The 18,798-nt window shown below is 28.6% G+C and overlaps 3 protein-coding genes across 6 annotated transcripts; all 3 read right to left on the reverse strand.

Annotated features, from left to right (window-relative positions):
• Positions 1–340: 340 nt before the first annotated feature.
• LOC145742379 (uncharacterized) lies at positions 341–2,805 on the reverse strand. The gene has a single exon (XM_082560162.1). It carries the CDS (start codon positions 2,803–2,805, stop codon positions 382–384), a length of 2,424 nt encoding a protein of 807 aa, XP_082416288.1. The 3' UTR covers positions 341–381.
• A 5,742-nt stretch (positions 2,806–8,547) lies between these two features.
• LOC145763513 (uncharacterized) lies at positions 8,548–11,492 on the reverse strand. Of its 4 annotated transcripts, XM_082574972.1 has the most exons (8): positions 11,347–11,492; positions 10,955–11,082; positions 10,644–10,776; positions 9,847–10,021; positions 9,690–9,760; positions 9,355–9,569; positions 9,045–9,147; positions 8,548–8,856 (listed from the first exon to the last, which is right to left on the reverse strand). In XM_082574972.1, the coding sequence occupies exons 4-7, from the start codon at positions 9,971–9,973 to the stop codon at positions 9,066–9,068; spliced, it is 495 nt and encodes a 164-aa protein (XP_082431098.1). In that variant the 5' UTR covers positions 9,974–10,021; positions 10,644–10,776; positions 10,955–11,082; positions 11,347–11,492; the 3' UTR covers positions 8,548–8,856; positions 9,045–9,065. The 4 variants fall into 4 exon arrangements, with proteins under 4 accessions (XP_082431098.1, XP_082431100.1, XP_082431101.1 ...); XM_082574974.1 differs by lacking the exons at positions 10,644–10,776; positions 10,955–11,082; positions 11,347–11,492 and adding exons at positions 10,143–10,216; positions 10,437–10,484; XM_082574975.1 differs by lacking the exons at positions 10,644–10,776; positions 10,955–11,082; positions 11,347–11,492 and adding an exon at positions 10,520–10,538.
• A 188-nt stretch (positions 11,493–11,680) lies between these two features.
• On the reverse strand, positions 11,681–14,614 carry LOC145757666 (uncharacterized). The gene has a single exon (XM_082572458.1). It carries the CDS (start codon positions 14,560–14,562, stop codon positions 11,932–11,934), a length of 2,631 nt encoding a protein of 876 aa, XP_082428584.1. The 5' UTR covers positions 14,563–14,614; the 3' UTR covers positions 11,681–11,931.
• Between the last annotated feature and the right edge of the window lie 4,184 nt (positions 14,615–18,798).

Consider the following 18,798-nt stretch of genomic DNA (forward strand, 5'->3'; position numbering starts at 1 on the left):
AAGATTAGCATACAAACATGCACTAAAATATATAACTGTGAGATTTAAACTGTTTTATAAGCTTTAAAAAAAGATACATAAAAATAGCTAAAAAATGGTTATTTTCATTAGGTGGAATTTTTAAGATTTAAAGTTTAAGATTAACATACAAACATGCACGAAAATATATACTTAAACATAAAAACTGTTTATAAACATTTAAAAATATTCACACAAATGATACTCACAACATAGTTAGAAACAATAAAAAAACTAAAAAAATAGTAAAAAACTAAAAGTTTTACAAACAAGCACAAATTCGCACATAATTTAAAATATTTGAAAACGCGAACTAAAGAAAAGAAAAATATTTTGATACTAGCTGACCATGTTAAGTTTAGATTAACATTTTTTTACAATAAACTTTAAAATAAACGGCATTGCCTTGCATTTTCCAATCCAATCTTTACAGTACATGACCCTTTTCTGATTTTCTCCAGTATGTTGGTAGACCGTAAGTGAAGTTTGGAAATCAGATATTGCTTCTTTATATTGACTAAGCTTATATTTGCATTTTCCAATCCAATAATGATCGTAAGCAACATTACTGCTCTTAGTTGGATCGTCATCAATTTGTTGGTCGATTTCAAGTGAAGTTTGTAAATCAGATAATGCTTCTTCATATTGACTGAGCTCATATTTGCATTTTCCAATATAATAATGATCGTAAGCAACACCCCTGCTCTTAGTTGGATTGTCAACAATTTGTTGGTGGAATTCAAGTGAAGTTTTAAAATCCGATAATGCTTCTTTATATTGACTGAGCTCATATTTGCACTTTCCAATCCAATAATGATCGTCGGCAACATTACTGCTCTTAGTTGGATTGTCATCAATTTGTTGGTGGATTTCAAGTGAAGTTTGGAAATCAGATAATGCTTCTTTGTATTGACTGAGCTGATATTTACACAATCCAATCCAATAATGACACCAAGCAAAATTAATGCTCTTAGTTGGATTGTCATCAACTCGTTGGTTGATTTCAAGTGAAGTTTGGAAATTAGATAATGCTTCTTTATATTGACCGAGATCATGTTTGCACAATCCAATCCAATAATGACAAAAAGCGATATCATACTCCGAGTTATTAGTAAACTCAGTTTTGCATATTTCCTGGTTCCACCATTTTATAGCAAAAGTATAAAAACCTAAAAAATAACATATCGCTGGAAACAAAAGTATTCTAGTTTTTGCTATTTCATCAAGGTCGAACAAATTTTCTTGAAATTGTTGAATTGTTAAAAAATATTCAACAAGGCTTTTTATCCCAACTGTTTTATCTGCAAATTTACTTTTTATTTCTGATTGTTGAACTGTATCGTCTTGTGATTTCTTATCCATGTAAACTCTTAATCTTGTCTCACATGCAACGGCGATGGCAAATTTAAGATCGCAACCAATTTCTTCAGTTAATTTATTTTCTTGAATAAGACTTTCTAGAATATCAAAGCAACATGATTCTTTTATGCCATGAATTTTACCGATTGCTGAAACAAATAAAGTTGAACTTCTGTAAATCATTCTTTTTATGTTTAGTTTATTGCAATCCTGCAAATTACTTAATTGAGTTAAAACCTCAAAATCTTTTTTATTTTTATTTATTTGGTCTTTTACTGAAATTTGATAATGCTTTACATTTAATAAAGACATTTCCTTATTAACAAATTTCCGAAATTGTTGGTATATTTGTTGATTTCCCGCAACAAAACATGACGTCATCAACATATCAGCCAAGTGGTAACCATTCTTTATATTTTTATCTGACCCAATAAAACTTGCCATTTTGCTTACAGTTTGAATTAACTCAAGTGTAAATTGTTTGTTTGTAGTTTTCATTTGCCTTCCAAGTGGAGATTTACAAGCATGTGGCATCATTCCATCAAAAGAAATGCCAAGGGGTGTGAGAGCATCGTAAAAGTTAAAATCAGTTGGATCCCCACTATTTAAACTTGGAATATTAACAGCAGGAAGAATAGTTTCTCCAAGATTAATCAAAATAATTTGAAATATCACAGCAAACCACCTGAAGTATTCTTTTACTGCTTTGGGAACTTTTTTAAGAAAATTTATTATATTATTATCCAAAATTATGACATTTTCAAAATCAGAGTAAGGAGTTATTTCCTTTCGTGAAAGTGATCCAAGTCCCACTAAAGCATATTTACATGGAGGATTCCCCATTATTTCTTCACAAAACCTTGCAAGACGTTTCATAATTTTTGTATAATCTTCACTTATTATATTCTGCAGGTTTCTTATGGCTTCAACTTTTTCACTTTTAAGTTTTGTGAATTCCTTGTTAGATATGTCTTCCGGAATCTGAGGAATGGTTTCAAGTATATTATTAATCTTTTTTCTCATTTCTGCAACATCTTTAGCAATTATTTCAGAATAATAAATCAAATCTGCTTCTTGGTTTGCTGCATTTGCAAGTTTAAGTAATTCAGAGCAAAATTGACGAAGATCTTGTTTAATTTCTTCCACATTTTCAGGTTTTCTAACAATAACTGCATTTAGTAAAGCTGCACTTTGAATTAACTTGATTTTATTGATATTTTTTAAATTAGATTTTTTGGGAATTTGAACAAACTGAAACAATTTTTTTCTAAGTCTTGTTTCTTTATTTGGATTTTTATTTAAACCCTGAGTTTTGTAAATTAAACCAAGTTTATGAAAAAGAATTGCAGATTGTTTTGGAAATTTTTCTTTTCCATTTTTGTCACAAATTTGTTTAAGTTGTTCAACAATCTCATCTTCTGCATCCATTGTTATGTAATAAACTTTTCTAACACTGATTTACTACTCAAAAACCTATAATACAAGTTCAGACGAAACAATTATCTATTAAAACAATTAAAAAAAACAATTCTACATATTAACTTAAAAAGAAACATTTTCATTTAAAGAAATAGTTGGGGTAAGGGTATCCCTGGACACCTCGGCCAAGCTACTTCGGCCCGAAGATTTTTTTTATAACAGCGGGGAGTTCGCATTGTAATTACCGCGAAAAATTTTAGCGTTTTTATATACAGTTTTTAAGACAGTATTTGAAATAAAATAAGCAGTAAATTAAGATTTTTTAAAAAAGAATAATGTGCAAGAACATGCTTTCTTTCTTTGCAGGCCAAAAGCGTCCGTCTTCGATGCGTTTTAAAATTACGCTTTCGAAATAAAAAATAAAAATAAATATTCTAAAAATTAACATATATATTTATCTTAACAACCGGTTAAAACTTTTTTAACTTTTGTACTTTTTGCTAAATTTTATTTTGAATATTGGTAAAATATGGTCTTGAATTAAAGGTATACGCGGGCTTTACGCTGCAGACTTCCCGCAGTTTAATAAAAAATTTCGCAGGCCGATAGCGATTAGTTGTTAAATTTTGCAATACAAAAACACCGTTTTTAATCCGTTTAAAAAAAGTTTTTGTAACATAAATCTTAAAAAAAATAAATATTCTAAAAACTAACGTATGTCATTAACATTACAACCAATTAAAACTTTTATATAAACTGTACTTTTTGGCAAAATTTTATTTTGAATATCAGTAAAATATGGTCTTACTCTGACTTTATACACGGGAATTTCATCGCCGACTCCCCGCCGTTTTTTTGCAGGCCAAATCTTCTGGCAACCCTTTAAACGTTTTATTCTTTGTGTTTTGGCATATAAATTATATACATTAACACGGGCAATAACTAATAACATATTTAGGCACATTCTTTAGTGTAAAAAATGTTAAATTAATGTTTTTTTTTAAAATATTGTTTTAGAAAGACGGCACTATTTCGCAAAATACGTAATATCATAACGCATTGTGTCACCTAAAAGCGCGCGCTTTCAAAATTAGTTTTTTAAAGGTTTCAGTTTGTAAAATTAAAAAAATTGACAAGGAAAAAGAAAGATAACATGTTTTTGCACATTATTCTTTAAAAAAATGATTAGTTTACTGCTTATTTAATTTTAAATGCTGTCTAAAAACTGTATATAAATACACAAAAATAAAATTTTTCGCGGCAATTAAAATGCGAACTACCCGCTGTTTTTTTAAAAAATCGCTTGGGTACTCGTTAATGTATCTACCTTCGTGTTCGGTATATATATACTGACTGTTAAAATTTTACAATTGAAGAAAGGCGGACAAAGTTGTCATTATTCCGCTACTTACGTAGAATGTATATAATGTATATATAATAGAATCGCGAATTAACAAGTTTTGGTAAAAACTCGGCAACCACTTGAATTTAACGGCAAATTTTACTAAATATCTACAATGAAACTTAAAAAAAACAAAAAATTAAGAATCTCCTAAATACGTTTAAATATAAGCTTCTTTCTTATATCTAAAATAAGCATAATAACATTTATTTTCACGCTGGATGATATAGCAATTTGATTTGGAGCGAAAACATAACAAAAAGGCTGTAAATTGATGACATTCAGACTCTTATTATTACCCAATATTGTCGAAAAGTTGGCTAATTAAAGTTCTGTGTGTAAATAATTATGCAATATAAAAAATAGCCTTAGAAAATACAATAAAATTTATTGCTATAGGAGGTTTTGTTAAGGCGGAATATACTTAATAAAAACACCTCTATCCATTATCCAGCTATTTTTTGTCCAATACGAAACGTAAAACTTGAGATTTGTTAAAAAAACGTCTAAAAATATAGGATAATCCTAATGACCGGTATTAGCATATTAACTTTTTTTAAAGCTGGATAACAACGCAACTTAATTTGAGACAAAAACAACAAAAAAGTTGTGATTTAATGACATTTATTAACTTTATACAGCGGGTTAGTAAAAAGTTTTCCAAGCACAAGTTTTGTATGTAACTTATACGGTGTACAAAATACCTAAACATTTAACCTCACGAGGTTACGTCACTGGATTCCAGAATATTGTTATCCAATCAAAACAAGGGCTATTCAGGTTTTTGTTCAAAAAATGTAAATTCAATTAAACACAAGAATTAAAGTTTACGCCGTTACCAACCAAACAGTCTATATAGTCAATTATTAATTACACAATCACTTACGACAAACCAATTATCAAAATTGCACTGCTCCCATATTTTAAACAACCGTTGTTAACTCAGCACTTCAAATCACCCAAAATATTGCCTTAAACCAAACGTAGACTTTGCTTGCGTTATCGTTATTAGTTCTGCTTATCAGTTTATTCACCCACAGGTTGGGTATAACGTACACTGACTGTTGAAATAATCAAACAAATTAAAATTCACCTAAAGTTGAAAGACAAACAAAGTTGTTATTATTACGCTACTCACTTAATTTTTTAACGATACAAATAAAAAGAGAATTAATAACATTTAAGACTGTTTTTAAGGTCTAGTTAACGCAGAGTTTATTTTACGGGAATGCCTTTAATTAAATATACAACTTTTCGGTCAGACAGCGAAAAATTTTGTATTTGGTTTAACCCTATAGTAAAACCTTTTACTTAACAACCTTCTAAACGAAATTTCGAACATTTAGTAAGTATTATCAAAACCATATTAACAGCGTAATGTAATTGTTTGAGACATCTCCATAATAAACCAAACATTAAATTCCGCAAAACTAATGCTACCTTTCACATAAATTACCACGAAAATTATAAAAATTTAAAATAAGAGGTCGGTAGAAAACTCAACCTACTGTAAATTTTAATACGATTTTGGTGCTTTTTTTGAATAAACTTAATATGTAACAATTAAAAAAACATAATTACCAAAACAATATTACTTGCAATGCATTTTAAATGGTTGTTAAAATTAAAATAAACTTTTACTTTGATATGCCAGCAAACCAGATTATGAAAAATAAAACAAAGTAACGCCAGAACCAGATTATGAAAAAAACAAAGTTACGCCAGAACCTGATTATGAATACCATTCATTTAGTATAACTACAAAAATTTTATAACACGTAAACCAACAAACTAAAATCATGTGCTTAAATAATAATAACATTAAAACTTCTATAAAACTTAATAAAAAATTCGGCAACAATTTAAATTTAACCAAATAGATATCGAACGTCTACGAAAATAACTAAAACGTAAAACTTGAGAGTTGAACAGAAAGTGTTTAAATTTACCATATTCCAATATGCGACATAGGCATAATGGGATCTATTTTTGTGCCAGATTATAAAGCACCTTAATTTGGGACAAAAATATAACAAAAAGTTGTGATTCAATAACACTTACAATCTTACTTTAACCCGTGGCTCGTCAAAAATCTGTAACACAAGTTTTTGTGTAAATTACATGATATAAAAAATAAACATAAAAGAAACATTAAAATTATTGTTATAGTCAGTCTTGTTAACGTGAATTTAACTTTATGGGTTCACCGCTCTTAATTATTCGGCGATCCGCTATTTGGTCGGTTGGAAAATCGGTTGGACTATTTAGGTTTTTGTTCAAAAAATGTAAATTCAATTAAAAACAAGAATTAAAGTTTACGAGCCAAGCAGCCTATAGAGTCAGTCAATAATTACACAACCATTTACAACAAACCAATTATCAAAATTGCACTGCTCCCATATTTTAAACAACGACCGTTGTTAACTCAGCACTTCAAATCACCCAAAATATTGCCTTAAACCAAACGTAGACTTTTATCGTTATTAGTTCTGCTTATCAGTTTATTCACCCACAGGTTCGGTATAACGTACACTGACTGTTAAAATAATTAAACAAATAATATTCATTTGTATAACCACCAAATATAAAAAATGAAGCGTGATTAGTTTTCTTAGTTAATCGTTTAAATACCTTATAAAACGAAGCTTATCTTCCAACCTGCTTTAAAGCGGTTAATGGCTCCTTCTTTTTAGGCTTTGATGCCATTCATCGCTAACTTATCGGGTACCGGTTTCCGAACATATAGTAAAAACCTTACTTTTCGTGCCATCTCTAGTATTTTCTTACTAGCCGATCTGCTAAACCTAATTTCGCACAATAAGTTAATACTATTAAAACCATATTAAAAGCGTAAAGTATTCGTTTGTAGCAAAATTATCTGTAATACCAAATGTTAAATTTCGCAAAATTAAAAATATATTTTACATGGTTAGTACCTGAACTATAAAAATTTTCTATTTAAAAAAGAAGTCGCAAAAAAAATTAATTTGCTGAAGATTTCATTGCATTGCTTTAAGATAAAAGCATAATTAACCAAACAATATTACTTGCATTGTTTTAAAATGGTTGTTGGAATTAAAATTAATTTTTTGAACGTCATGTTATTGAACGTTCGTCGCATTTAAACATAGTTTATTTACCTTGTTATATAATTGTAACCAAAGTGACACAAGAACTAGATTATAAAAAAATGTTTGTGTTATTGTAAAAATAACGGACAAAAATTTATTGATCATAAACGTTTTAACCTCGAGGTTACGTCACTAGATTCCAGAATATTGTTATCCAATCAAAACAAGGGCTATTCAGGTTTTTGTTCAAAAAATGTAAATTCAATTAAGCACAAGAATTAAAGTTTACGTCACAAGTTTATTAAGCACAAGTTTACGTCGTTACCAGCCAAGCAGCCTATAGAGTCAGTTAACTATTACACTATCATTTACAACGAACCAATTATTAAAATTGCACTGCTTCCATATTCAGAACAACAGCGGTAAACATTAAGTAACAGTAAACAATAATTTTAATGTTGCACAAATTTAAAACTAACAAATATCACCGACGAGTGTAACGTAAGGCTTCAAAATATCTAAATTTTTTTACGTTACCGTAGTAGCAATAATTCTACATTCTATATATCATATTAACGTCGCAAAACAATATTAATATCGACCAAAACGCTAATAGTTATTCCGTTAAGTCGCGCTAATAATAATACTCTGTACTATCGGTTAATGTTATAAAATTATTTATATAAACTCTATCCTTTTACTAGAATAACTAACTAGTTTTTAACATAGCATAACTACTGGTTTAATTACATTTTGCACAGCGACCACATTACGTTAAATATTTTTTGAAGTCGGTCACAAAACTATTTTCGCTACAAAATATACTAAACCTTAGATAACTTAAACTGTAATTTTAAGTGGTTGAAAATTCTTGTGCAGCGTATCTCGTATAGATTGACCGCTACTGATACAACTCAACCTTAGTGAAAAGTTTAAACTTCAAATTAATATTTAACAAAATGATGACGTAGTCATTTTATATCGGCCCTTAACAGTATTTTTAGTTTGTAATTTTTTTATGCTTCTATAAATTTGTGACGTCATAATTAACGTCCAAATATTTTAGTTACTTAAGGGTCTGTTAGCCAGAAAGGGGTAATTTTTTGTTTTTAACCCACAGGGGCTGAAAATCTTATTGGGGTTCAACCTTGAACTAAATTTACCCCCTTGGAGGTCATATGAAAACTTTAAGACAGTTAATGCAACAAAATTAAACATTTTTAAACTTATTTTTAATTCAGTTAAACTGTTTATTTTTAGAATTAATATTTCACAGGACCAAAAAATATTCAATTAAGTAAGAAAAAATATAAGGTGTATAACCATAAATAATTTTCTGAATATACATTTCACTAAAAACCAGTTGCATGAAAACCCGTATTATTTTTACCCCAATCCTACTAAAAAAAACACAATCAAATTTTTAACAAAATATTGAAATAAAATAAACAAGTTTACAGTGGGTTTAGTTAGAAAAGGGGGGGTAACTTTTATACCCGACAGGGGGTGACTTTACTATTGGGGTGATCTTTGAATAAACCACTCAGTGGGTTTTGCATTAATTGGTCACAAGGTCGACTTCACAGCCTAAATATAAAAGAATCTTTTATAACCCCAGCCCAACCTTTAGTTGTATAAGTTATTTAACTTATAAATAACACAAAAAGTCAACCAACATCTAAATTTAAAAATTTTATGCAGTGCCAAGTGCAACAAACTTAAAAAAGGCAAAAAAGTGTCTACTAGAGTAAATTCGGGTATGGAAAAGTGCTTACCTGCTACCCCCTCTATTCATGCTAGAACAAAAGTGATGATAACTTGTGGGTTGTTGCATCCTTCTTATTAGTGCCTGGCTCAGTTGGATAGGTTAACATTAATCTAAACAAAGTTACAAAATTAAACCAAGATATATCTAAACATTATTTCTTAAATCTGGCTTACGTTTAGGTATTTAATTTAAACATTTGTATATGCTATTGAAAAATTTAGTTAAATGACATATTATTGTGGTTTTGACACCCCTGTTGTAGTAATGAATATAATACAATGAACAAATGTAATTTTCAAAAACACACAAAAACCAACCTGTTTTCATCTGTAATATTGACAGCCTGTGTCCCAATAGAATAAGCATGACCACCTTGCAACAGACATGCAGCTGCATTGTTAGGACATTGAGATAAATAAGTATAAAGTTCCGAGGGGAATTCATTGTGGATATTTCGACAAACATTTGTGTAAATACCGTCATGTGATGTCGCTGATGGGGTCGTAGGGTCACCAATGTAGTAATAACCTTCCTAAATTTAAAGATAATTTAATTAAATAATAATATTTAATATTGGATTATATACGCTAATGATTCTATGACCTTATTTTTTTCAAGTTTAAAAGATAACTTTCAGACCAAAATTATAAACCTGATTGCCAGAGTTTCCAAATATCTTCCCGACAAGTTTGTGAACGTTACATTTAACTTGTTCCTGAGTATCTGTAATCATAGAAAAATATGTAAATTAAAAAGTATATATAATACTAAAATGATATTGAAGTAAAACTGATAAAACATATATTTACAATTTAAAAAAAGGTAGCAAAGTTGTTCCACAGTCAAAAGTGATGCTGCTCCGAAAAAAACTCGACTGAGAACATTTCTTTGTCGAGTTAAACTCGAGATAAAAGCCAACAGAATCAACCGAGTCATAATTTATACTTGGTGAGATTGTGGACTCTCCATAGGATAAATGAGTGGCTGTAAAATAATTTATTGTATTTAGTTTCTTTTTATTGTATTTTTTTACATAACAGTAGAGGTAACAATTTAAAAGGTTTAATTAATAATATATTAGATGTATAAAAACACTAACACAAACCAGTGGGGATCAAACCCAACACCCTATGTGGTGATGGCCAGGGCTGTTAGAATATCGGGTATCAAAAGATTCGACTTGCAAAAAAAGAGGGTTTTTACAGCAAAAAGTCAGCGTATAGTTTCAATGTTAAATTTTGCAAATAATACAATACATAAAAAAGTTTTGATCAATTATTACAACATATTTTAGTTTTTAGAATATTAGTTTTTAGGACTTATGCCCTGAAAACTAAGTTAAGAGTGGAATAAATAAGGACATTGGTTTTTGCTTTCAAAATTTTAACTAGCTGCAGACCCTCATGATTACTCGCAGGTTGAATCTTTCGGCCCTTCCTGACTTTGCTTTGACTGCTATGTCATGCTGGCAGGTAAACTTACATGATTTAACACCATTAAATACATAACCCAACTTGCCAGCAGCAAAATTTAAACCTAAAACATCAAGATGTTGCCAGCATGACAAAAATTTATGCAAAAAATAAATAAATATAAATAAACTTACCACAATACTTCAATATTTCCTGCAGTAAAACTAATTTTAAATTTATGCTGGCCATGGAAGTATGGGGGGGTTTACCTTCAGGTGGTTACCCAAATTTCAGTGAAATCATTATGCATTATTTATCCTCATTTACCTAAATTAACTTTAAATTGTAACCTATATTTTGTATATAACTAACACATAACTAATCAGCATTTAATTAAAAATTAAATCTAAGTTGATAACCTTGAAAAATTAGAACAACCAATATTATGTTTGTAAAACCTAATGATGTATATGAACATACCATTACAACATTAACAAATGTTTACCTAAAGGGGTTGTGAGATGTGTATATTGTTGTGGTTGTCACTTTAGAATATAGGTGACTATGCACAGCCTATTCACGATCTTGTGTGTACACAGTTTATTTAGAAGTGCTTATTAACAAGACCACTAGCTGGTAGAAGTAAAAAAAAAACAATATAGTTCTGTTTGTACAAAAGTGAAATATTTTTTAGGATCACATAAGTATTCAGGTTCGACAAACTACTGTTACAGTGTCACAAAGAAATAACATATTTGAAATTTACCTTAAACCAAGCTATAAAAACACTTATAAATAATTGTAAGTCTAAAAATTTCATGATTGACAATAGTAATTTAACGAAACTAACTACATACTTTTTTAAGCTTAAATATTTAAAAAATAATATTTACAAACCTAAGCAAAGGCAATTTTGATTTCTTTTTAAAAATTTGCAGTTTTTAAAAGTCAGGTTCCAATTCTTCATAAACTTTGCAATATGCTTTATGATGTCACTGTAGCAGTTCCAGATATCAAAACAACTCAAATATTATTATATAATTCCTAATAATCCTGAAATATAAAATCAACATTAAATCAAATTTGTACAATTCATTAAGTTTAAGATTAGCATACAAATATACCCGAAAATATATAACAGTGAGATTTAAACTGTTTTGACTGTTTTTAAGCTTTAAAAAAAAGATACATAAAAATAGCTAAAAAATGGATATTTTTTATTAGGTGGAATTTGTATGATTTAAAGTTTAAGATTAACATACAAACATGCACTAAAATATATACTTAAATATAAAAACTGTTTATAAACATTCAAAAATATTCGCACAAATGATACTCACAACATAGTTAGAAACAATAAAAAAACTAAAAAAATAAAGTTTTACAAACAAACACAAATTCGCACATAATTTAAAATATTTGAAAACGCGAAATAAAGAAAAGAAAAATATTTTGATACTCGCTGACCATGTTAAGTTTAGATTAACATTTTTTTACAATAAACTTTAAAATAAACGGCATTGCCTTGCATTTTCCAATCCAATCTTTACAGTACATGACCCTTTTCTGATTTTCTCCAGTATGTTGGTAGACCGTAAGTGAAGTTTGGAAATCAGATATTGCTTCTTTATATTGACTAAGCTTATATTTGCATTTTCCAATACAATAATGATCATCAGCAACATCACTGCTCTTAGTTGGATCTTTATCAACTTGTTGGTGGATTTCAAGTGAAGTTTTAAAATCCGATAATGCTTCTTTATATTGACCGAGCTTATATTTGCAGTTTCCAATCCAATAATGATCAAAAGCAACATCATAGCTCTTAGTTGGATTGTCATCAATTAGTTGGTTTATTTCAAGTGAAGTTTGGAAATCAGATAATGCTTCTTTATATTGACTGAGCTCATATTTGCACTTTCCAATCCAATAAAGAAGTTCAGTAACATTACAGATCACAGTTGGATCGCCATCTATTTGATGAATTTCAAGTGAAATTTGAAAATCGGATAATGCTCCTTTATATTGACCGAGTTTATATTTGCACATTCCAATACAATAATGATCTTTAGCAACAATACGGCTTTTAGTTGGATCGTCAATAATTTGTTGGTGGATTTCAAGTGAGTTTAGGAAATTAGATAATGCTTTTTTATATTGACCGAGTTCATATTTGCTTATTCCAATCCAACAATGAACTTCAGCAACATCACTGCTCTTAGTTGGATCGACATTAATTTGTTGGTGGATTTCAAGTGCAGTCTGTAAATCAGATAATGCTTCTTTATATTGACCGAGCTTATATTTACAAAATCCAATCCAATAATGACAATCAGCATCATGCCTGCTCTTAGTTGGATCGTCATCAATTTGGTGATAGATTTTAAGAGAAGTTTGGAAATCAGATATTGCTTCTTTATATTGACCGAGCTTATGTTTGCACAAACCATTCCAATAATGACAAAGAGCAATTTCCCCCTCCGACTTGTTAGTAAACTCGGTTTTGCATATTTCCTGGTTCCACCATTTTTTAGCATAGTTATAAGAACCTAAAAAAAGACATATTAATGATCCCAAAAGTATTCTAGTTTTTTCTATTTCATCAAGGTCGAATAAACTTTGTTGAAATTGATGAATTATTAGAAAATATTCAACAAGGCTTTTTATTCCAATTAAATCTATAATTCTTCTTTTTATTTCTAATTGTTGAACTGTATCATCTTGTGATTTCTTATCCATGTAAACTCTTAATCTTGTCTCACATGCAACAGCAATGGCAAATTTAAGATCGCAACCAACTTTTTTAGTTAATTTATTATCTTGAATAAGACTTTTTAGAATGTCAAAGCAACAAGGTTCTTTAATATCATGAATTTTACCAATTGCTGAAACAAATAAAGTTGAACTTCTATAAACCATTCTTTTTATATTCAAATTTTCTAAATTCTTTAATTTATCTAACTGAACTAAAACATCAAAATCTTTTTTATTTTTATGGATTTGTTTGTGAACTGAAGACACAAAAGTTTTTCTGTCCAACAAAGATATCTCTTTATCAACAAATTTCTGAAATTGTTGATATATTTGTTGACTGCCAACAACAAAACATGATGTCATCAACATATCAGCCAAGTGATAACCATTCTTAATATCTTCATTTGACCCAATAAAACTTGCCATTTTGCTAACTGTTTGAATTAGTTCAAGTGTAAATGGTTTGTTTTCTGTTTCAACTTGTCTTCCTAGTGGAGATTTACAAGCATGTGGCAACATTCCATCAAAGGAAATGCCAAGGGGTGTAAGAGCATCATAAAAGTTAAATTTAGCTGGATCTCTACCGTTTAAACTTGAAATTTGAACTCTAGAAATATTTGTTTCTCCAAGATTTATTAAAATAATTTGAAAGATCACAGCAAACCATCTGAAGTATTCCTTTATTTTTTCTTGGCCTTTTTCAGACAATTCTGTGATACTGTCATCTAAAACTATAATGTTTTCAAAATCAGAGTAAGGAGTTATTTCTCTTCGTGAAAGTGATCCAAGTCCAACTAAAGCATATTCACATGGGGGATTTCCCTTTATTTCTTCACAAAACCTTGCAAGGCATTTCATAATTTTTGTATAATCTTCACTTATTATATTCTGCAGGTTGATTATAGCTTCAACTTTTTCACTTTTAAGTTTTGTGAATTCCTCGTTAGATATGTCTTCAGGAATCTGAGGAATGGTTTCAAGTATATCAATAACCATGTTTCTCATTTCTGCAACATCTTTAGCAATTATTTTTGAATATTTAATCAAATCTGCTTCTTGGTTTGCTGCATTTGCAACTTTAAGTAATTCAGAGCAAAATTGACGAAGATCTTGTTTAATTTCTTCCACATTTTTAGGTTTTCTAACAATAGCTGCATTTAGTAAAGCTGCACTTTGAATTGATTTAATTTTTCTGCCCCAATTTAAACTTCTTGTATTGTGTGCAGGATTAAAAACTTGGTTTTTGTAAATTAAACCAAGTTCATGGAAAAGTTTTGCAGATTGTTTTGGAAATTTTTCTTTTCCATTTTTGTCACAAATTTGTTCAAGTTGTTCAATAATCTCATATTCTGTTTCCATTGTTATGTAATAAACTTTTTTGTTAGTTAATTTGTTAAAAAATGCTTTTGCATAAACTTTAAAAAATTTTTTCTTAAAAAAATTACCAAAAAATTCCTTATTTACTTTTAATAATATTAAAAAATAACTTATTAATTTTACTTTAAAAATTATAACAGATTAAAACTTAAATAATACTTTATATTAAAGCTAACTTTGAAATATTATAATGGTTGCCAGAAGATTCGGCCGTGAGAAGGTTCGGCCTGTAAAAAACGGCGGGGAGTCGTCGACGAAATTCCCGCGTATAAAGTCAGCGTAAGATCATATTTTACCGATATTCAAAATAAGATTTTCCAAAAACTAAAATACATAAAAAATATTTAATCATTTGCGATGAATATATTTGTTAATTTATAATTTTTCTTATTTAATTTTTGTTTCAAAAATGTAATTATAGAACGGATTAAAAACAAGTGCTTCTGGCCTACAAAATTTTTTTTTCGGCCTGTGAAATTTTGTATCTATCTGCGGGAAATCCGTGACATAAAGCCCGCATATATACCTTTAATGCATGACCATATTTTCTCCTGAATTTAATCGGTTCTAAATTTAGTTTTCGATGAATAAATCTAGAAAAAATAACAGTTAAACTAAGATATATCCTAATTGTTAAAACCAAACAAAATATACTTTTATTTACTTACAGACTACATTTTGCAAAATTATACTTTAAATATCGGTAAAATATGGCCTTGCGCTGAAGATATACGCGGGCTTTAAGCTACCGACTCCCCGCAGTTTAGTAAAAAATTTCGCAGGCCGATAGAGATTAGTTGTAAAATTTTGCAGGTCGACTATTGTATATACGGTACTTTTGGCAAAAACTTATTTTGAATATCGGTAAAATATGGTCTTACTCTCATATTGTACATGGGAATTTCGTCGCCGCCCAACGAATTTCGTCGCCAAAATTCTAATTATATCTTTATTGTTTTTAAAAACCGTTTAAGCGACATAAAACATATGTAATAAGGTTTACAAAACACCTTTCTATTAATAGTTTAAATATTAGTTGCAATAGTTGTTATTATACAAAAAAACAAGATTATTTAATTTAGTTTTAACTAAGACAACACTGGCAATACGAAACTAAACTGGTAACAAACGTAGATTTGCCATACACAAATTAAAAAAGTTAAATAAAAAGTAAACTGATCTGAATATATATTGAAAAGTTCCCATATTATAAGCCCAGCACTAACATATGTTAAGTCAACTGTAAATTTTTGAGGCCTAAATTTAAACTGTTCCCTACATTCAAGGTAAAGAGAAAGGTATTAACTGTAATTTGGGTGACTTATATTTTTCATGGTTATTTTGGTAACAACAATGGAAATGTAACTTACCTACAGTTTGCTTTTAGGCTATCATTTTTATTCCCAGGTTGTAAATCCTTGAGTAATAAGTTAAAGCTTTATATTCAGATTCTTATACTTTTGTTGAAAATTAATATTTTCATTAAAATTAATTTAATTATTTCTTACACAAAATTTAGAAATTAAATGTTTTTATTATTAACTGTTTAATATTAACTAACTGATGTTATTTATAATTAAGCATTGTAAAAACATGGATGCCTATTTGTTCTTTAAAATATTTTTTTTATCCTAGTTTTTAAACTAAGTTGATAAAAGTTTAATCCAAGAATTAACTTTTTACTTTTGTATATTCTAAAAAATTAAATATATGAAACTTACAGGTGACGTCACTCCGAGAGATCGTGACGTAATTTCATCCAAAAAAATTGAAAGGGGAACTTTTTTTTCATATCTCCAGAAGGGATAGGTTTTTGATATTTTTATCGGGTAAGGGTGTGCGGTTTGGGACGTGTCTAAGCTATCTGTAAATGTCAGGTTCATGGCAAATAGTGTGGCCTTTCTCTGTACCTTGAATGTAGGGAACAGTTTAAATTTAGGCCTCAAAAATTTACAGTTGACTTAACATATGTTAGCGCTGGGCTTATAATATGGGAACTTTTCAATATATATTCAGATCAGTTTACTTGTTTTTATTTATCTTTTTTAGTTTGTGTCATTAACGCACACTCGATTGATTTATAAAAACAAACCCTTAAGTAAGGCGCTATAAACAGTATAAACTTCTGCTGAGCCAACACTTCATCAGCAGCATAATTATCGGGCAATTATAATCAATAATAACCCAAACTGCTAAAGGCAACTCGAGACTGGGTCGGAGTAACAGTTGTTATTTTATGTTCAGGTTGTAGAGTCAACTTTTTCGCTTCTAGGATATAGATTTATTCAAAAAAATATCACAATTAAATTTTTTTTACAGGTCCACTCTCTACTGCGACCTTGCGGTTGTTGTTATGCTTTACCTACAACCTAAGGTGGCTTAAGTTCAGTTTTAAATATTATAGATTATAATTGCCCAATAATTATGATGCTGATTAAATGCTGGCTTAGCAGAGGTTTTAATCGTCTATAGCGTCTCACTTAAGGGCGTTACAGCATGAGAGCAGTGGGGATTGAACCCACGACCCCGTGGTGACGTAGCGAGTGTTCCAACTTCAGAACAATTTTGTAAGGACAAGAAATTGTTCCTAATTTCTTTGAACTTTGTTTTTACTTATTGTTCTTATAAATTAATCGAGTGTGCGTTAATGACGTCACAATAAAAGTTTATGTGATCATAATTAATTAACCGTTAAACTGGTCCGAAAATTTATAAAACTTTAATGGAATTATTTTCGAATAAAATTCCTTAAAATTTTATTTATTTAAATTTTTTTTATTTTTAAAAGTTTATTTAAAATAATAATTAACAATTAAACCTAATTAAAAAAAACAATTATTTAAAAGTTAAAAAAAAAATTAAAAAAATGTTAAATACGTTTTTTATGGCGCCAGTTTGTTAAGATTATTTAATTGTTTATTTTTTTTAAAGATAAAAGTTGAAACCAGTTCAAATTTTGGCGCGAAAACTTTACTTCAATAAGAAAAATTTAAAAAAATAATCACAGATAAAAAAGTTTATTATTGTTGTAAATACGAAGAAAGTGCGACGTAAAAATTTTTAAAATTAATAATAAAAAATAAGTTACATTTTTTATTAGGTCATTTTTATTAATGCAACTACAAAAATTTAAATAATTCTGCAATAAAATCCCAATTTGACCTGTTTTTAATATTTATTTTGTTAATATTTGTAATTAGACGAAAACTTCTCAATGTGCAACCTATTTTCAGGCATTAAATTTATTTTATGACGTCATTAACAATTAAATAAACGTCACAAAGTCGGTCTTAATTTAAAAAGTCGTAAAAAACAAACAAACTTCAAAGTTTTAAGTTTTTCAAACTCGTAAAAGTTAAATCTTTAATTTTAATTCGTTTATTTAAAACTTAAAAGTGGTTCATTTAACATTTAAATGTCCTAAAAAAGCATTTGAACTATAACAAAATGATTTATTTCAAAAATATTTGTAAAAAATAAAAATGTTTTTTTAATAAATAAAAATAACTTTACTAACATTAATATATAGGGAAAAAAATACCCAAAAAAGGGTATTTTAAATCAATTTTAAATCTAAATTTTAAGTAATTTTGCAAGTTGTCTTAAACCAGTAACTAACCTATTGTTAATACTCGAATATTGATTATTACGTCACATGCAAAAACTATTAAACTATAATTGCCTTTAAAGAAATATTCTTGAACAAGATAATAACAATTATGACAACATATGGGATTAGTATTTTACAAATGTGATGTCATAAGGACAGTTATGACGTCATAATTGTTAAATGAAAAGCAAAATTATCTTCCGGTTAGTGATTTATTTAAGCGGATTTAAACAATTTTAAACGGAACGAAACGAGATTAAATTTTGCGCAAAACAAAACAAAATACGCCACAAGTGTCGGGTTTGTTTACTTTCAATTAAACTTTATTATTTGTTTAACTAATTTCCATCACGACGCATTTTAACGAGAGTTTTTAAGTAAATAATAATTTAGGGAGCTATCTATGTAAAACCCTATTAAGGAAATTACTTATTTTTCTAAATGCTCGTATTTCTAAAACACGGAAAGCTAATTGAGTTATTAAGACAATTTAAAACTGTTAAATTCACTTAAAACAACACAAAATAAACATTAATCTTAACGATATATTAACACCCTTCAAGCATTTCCTTTGTTAAATAAAAAAAATTAAAAAAAATATTTTTTTG

This window comes from Corella eumyota, chromosome 1 (genome assembly GCF_963082875.1).
Source record: "Corella eumyota chromosome 1, kaCorEumy4.1, whole genome shotgun sequence".
In the NCBI taxonomy this organism is placed as follows: Eukaryota; Metazoa; Chordata; class Ascidiacea; order Phlebobranchia; family Corellidae; genus Corella; species Corella eumyota.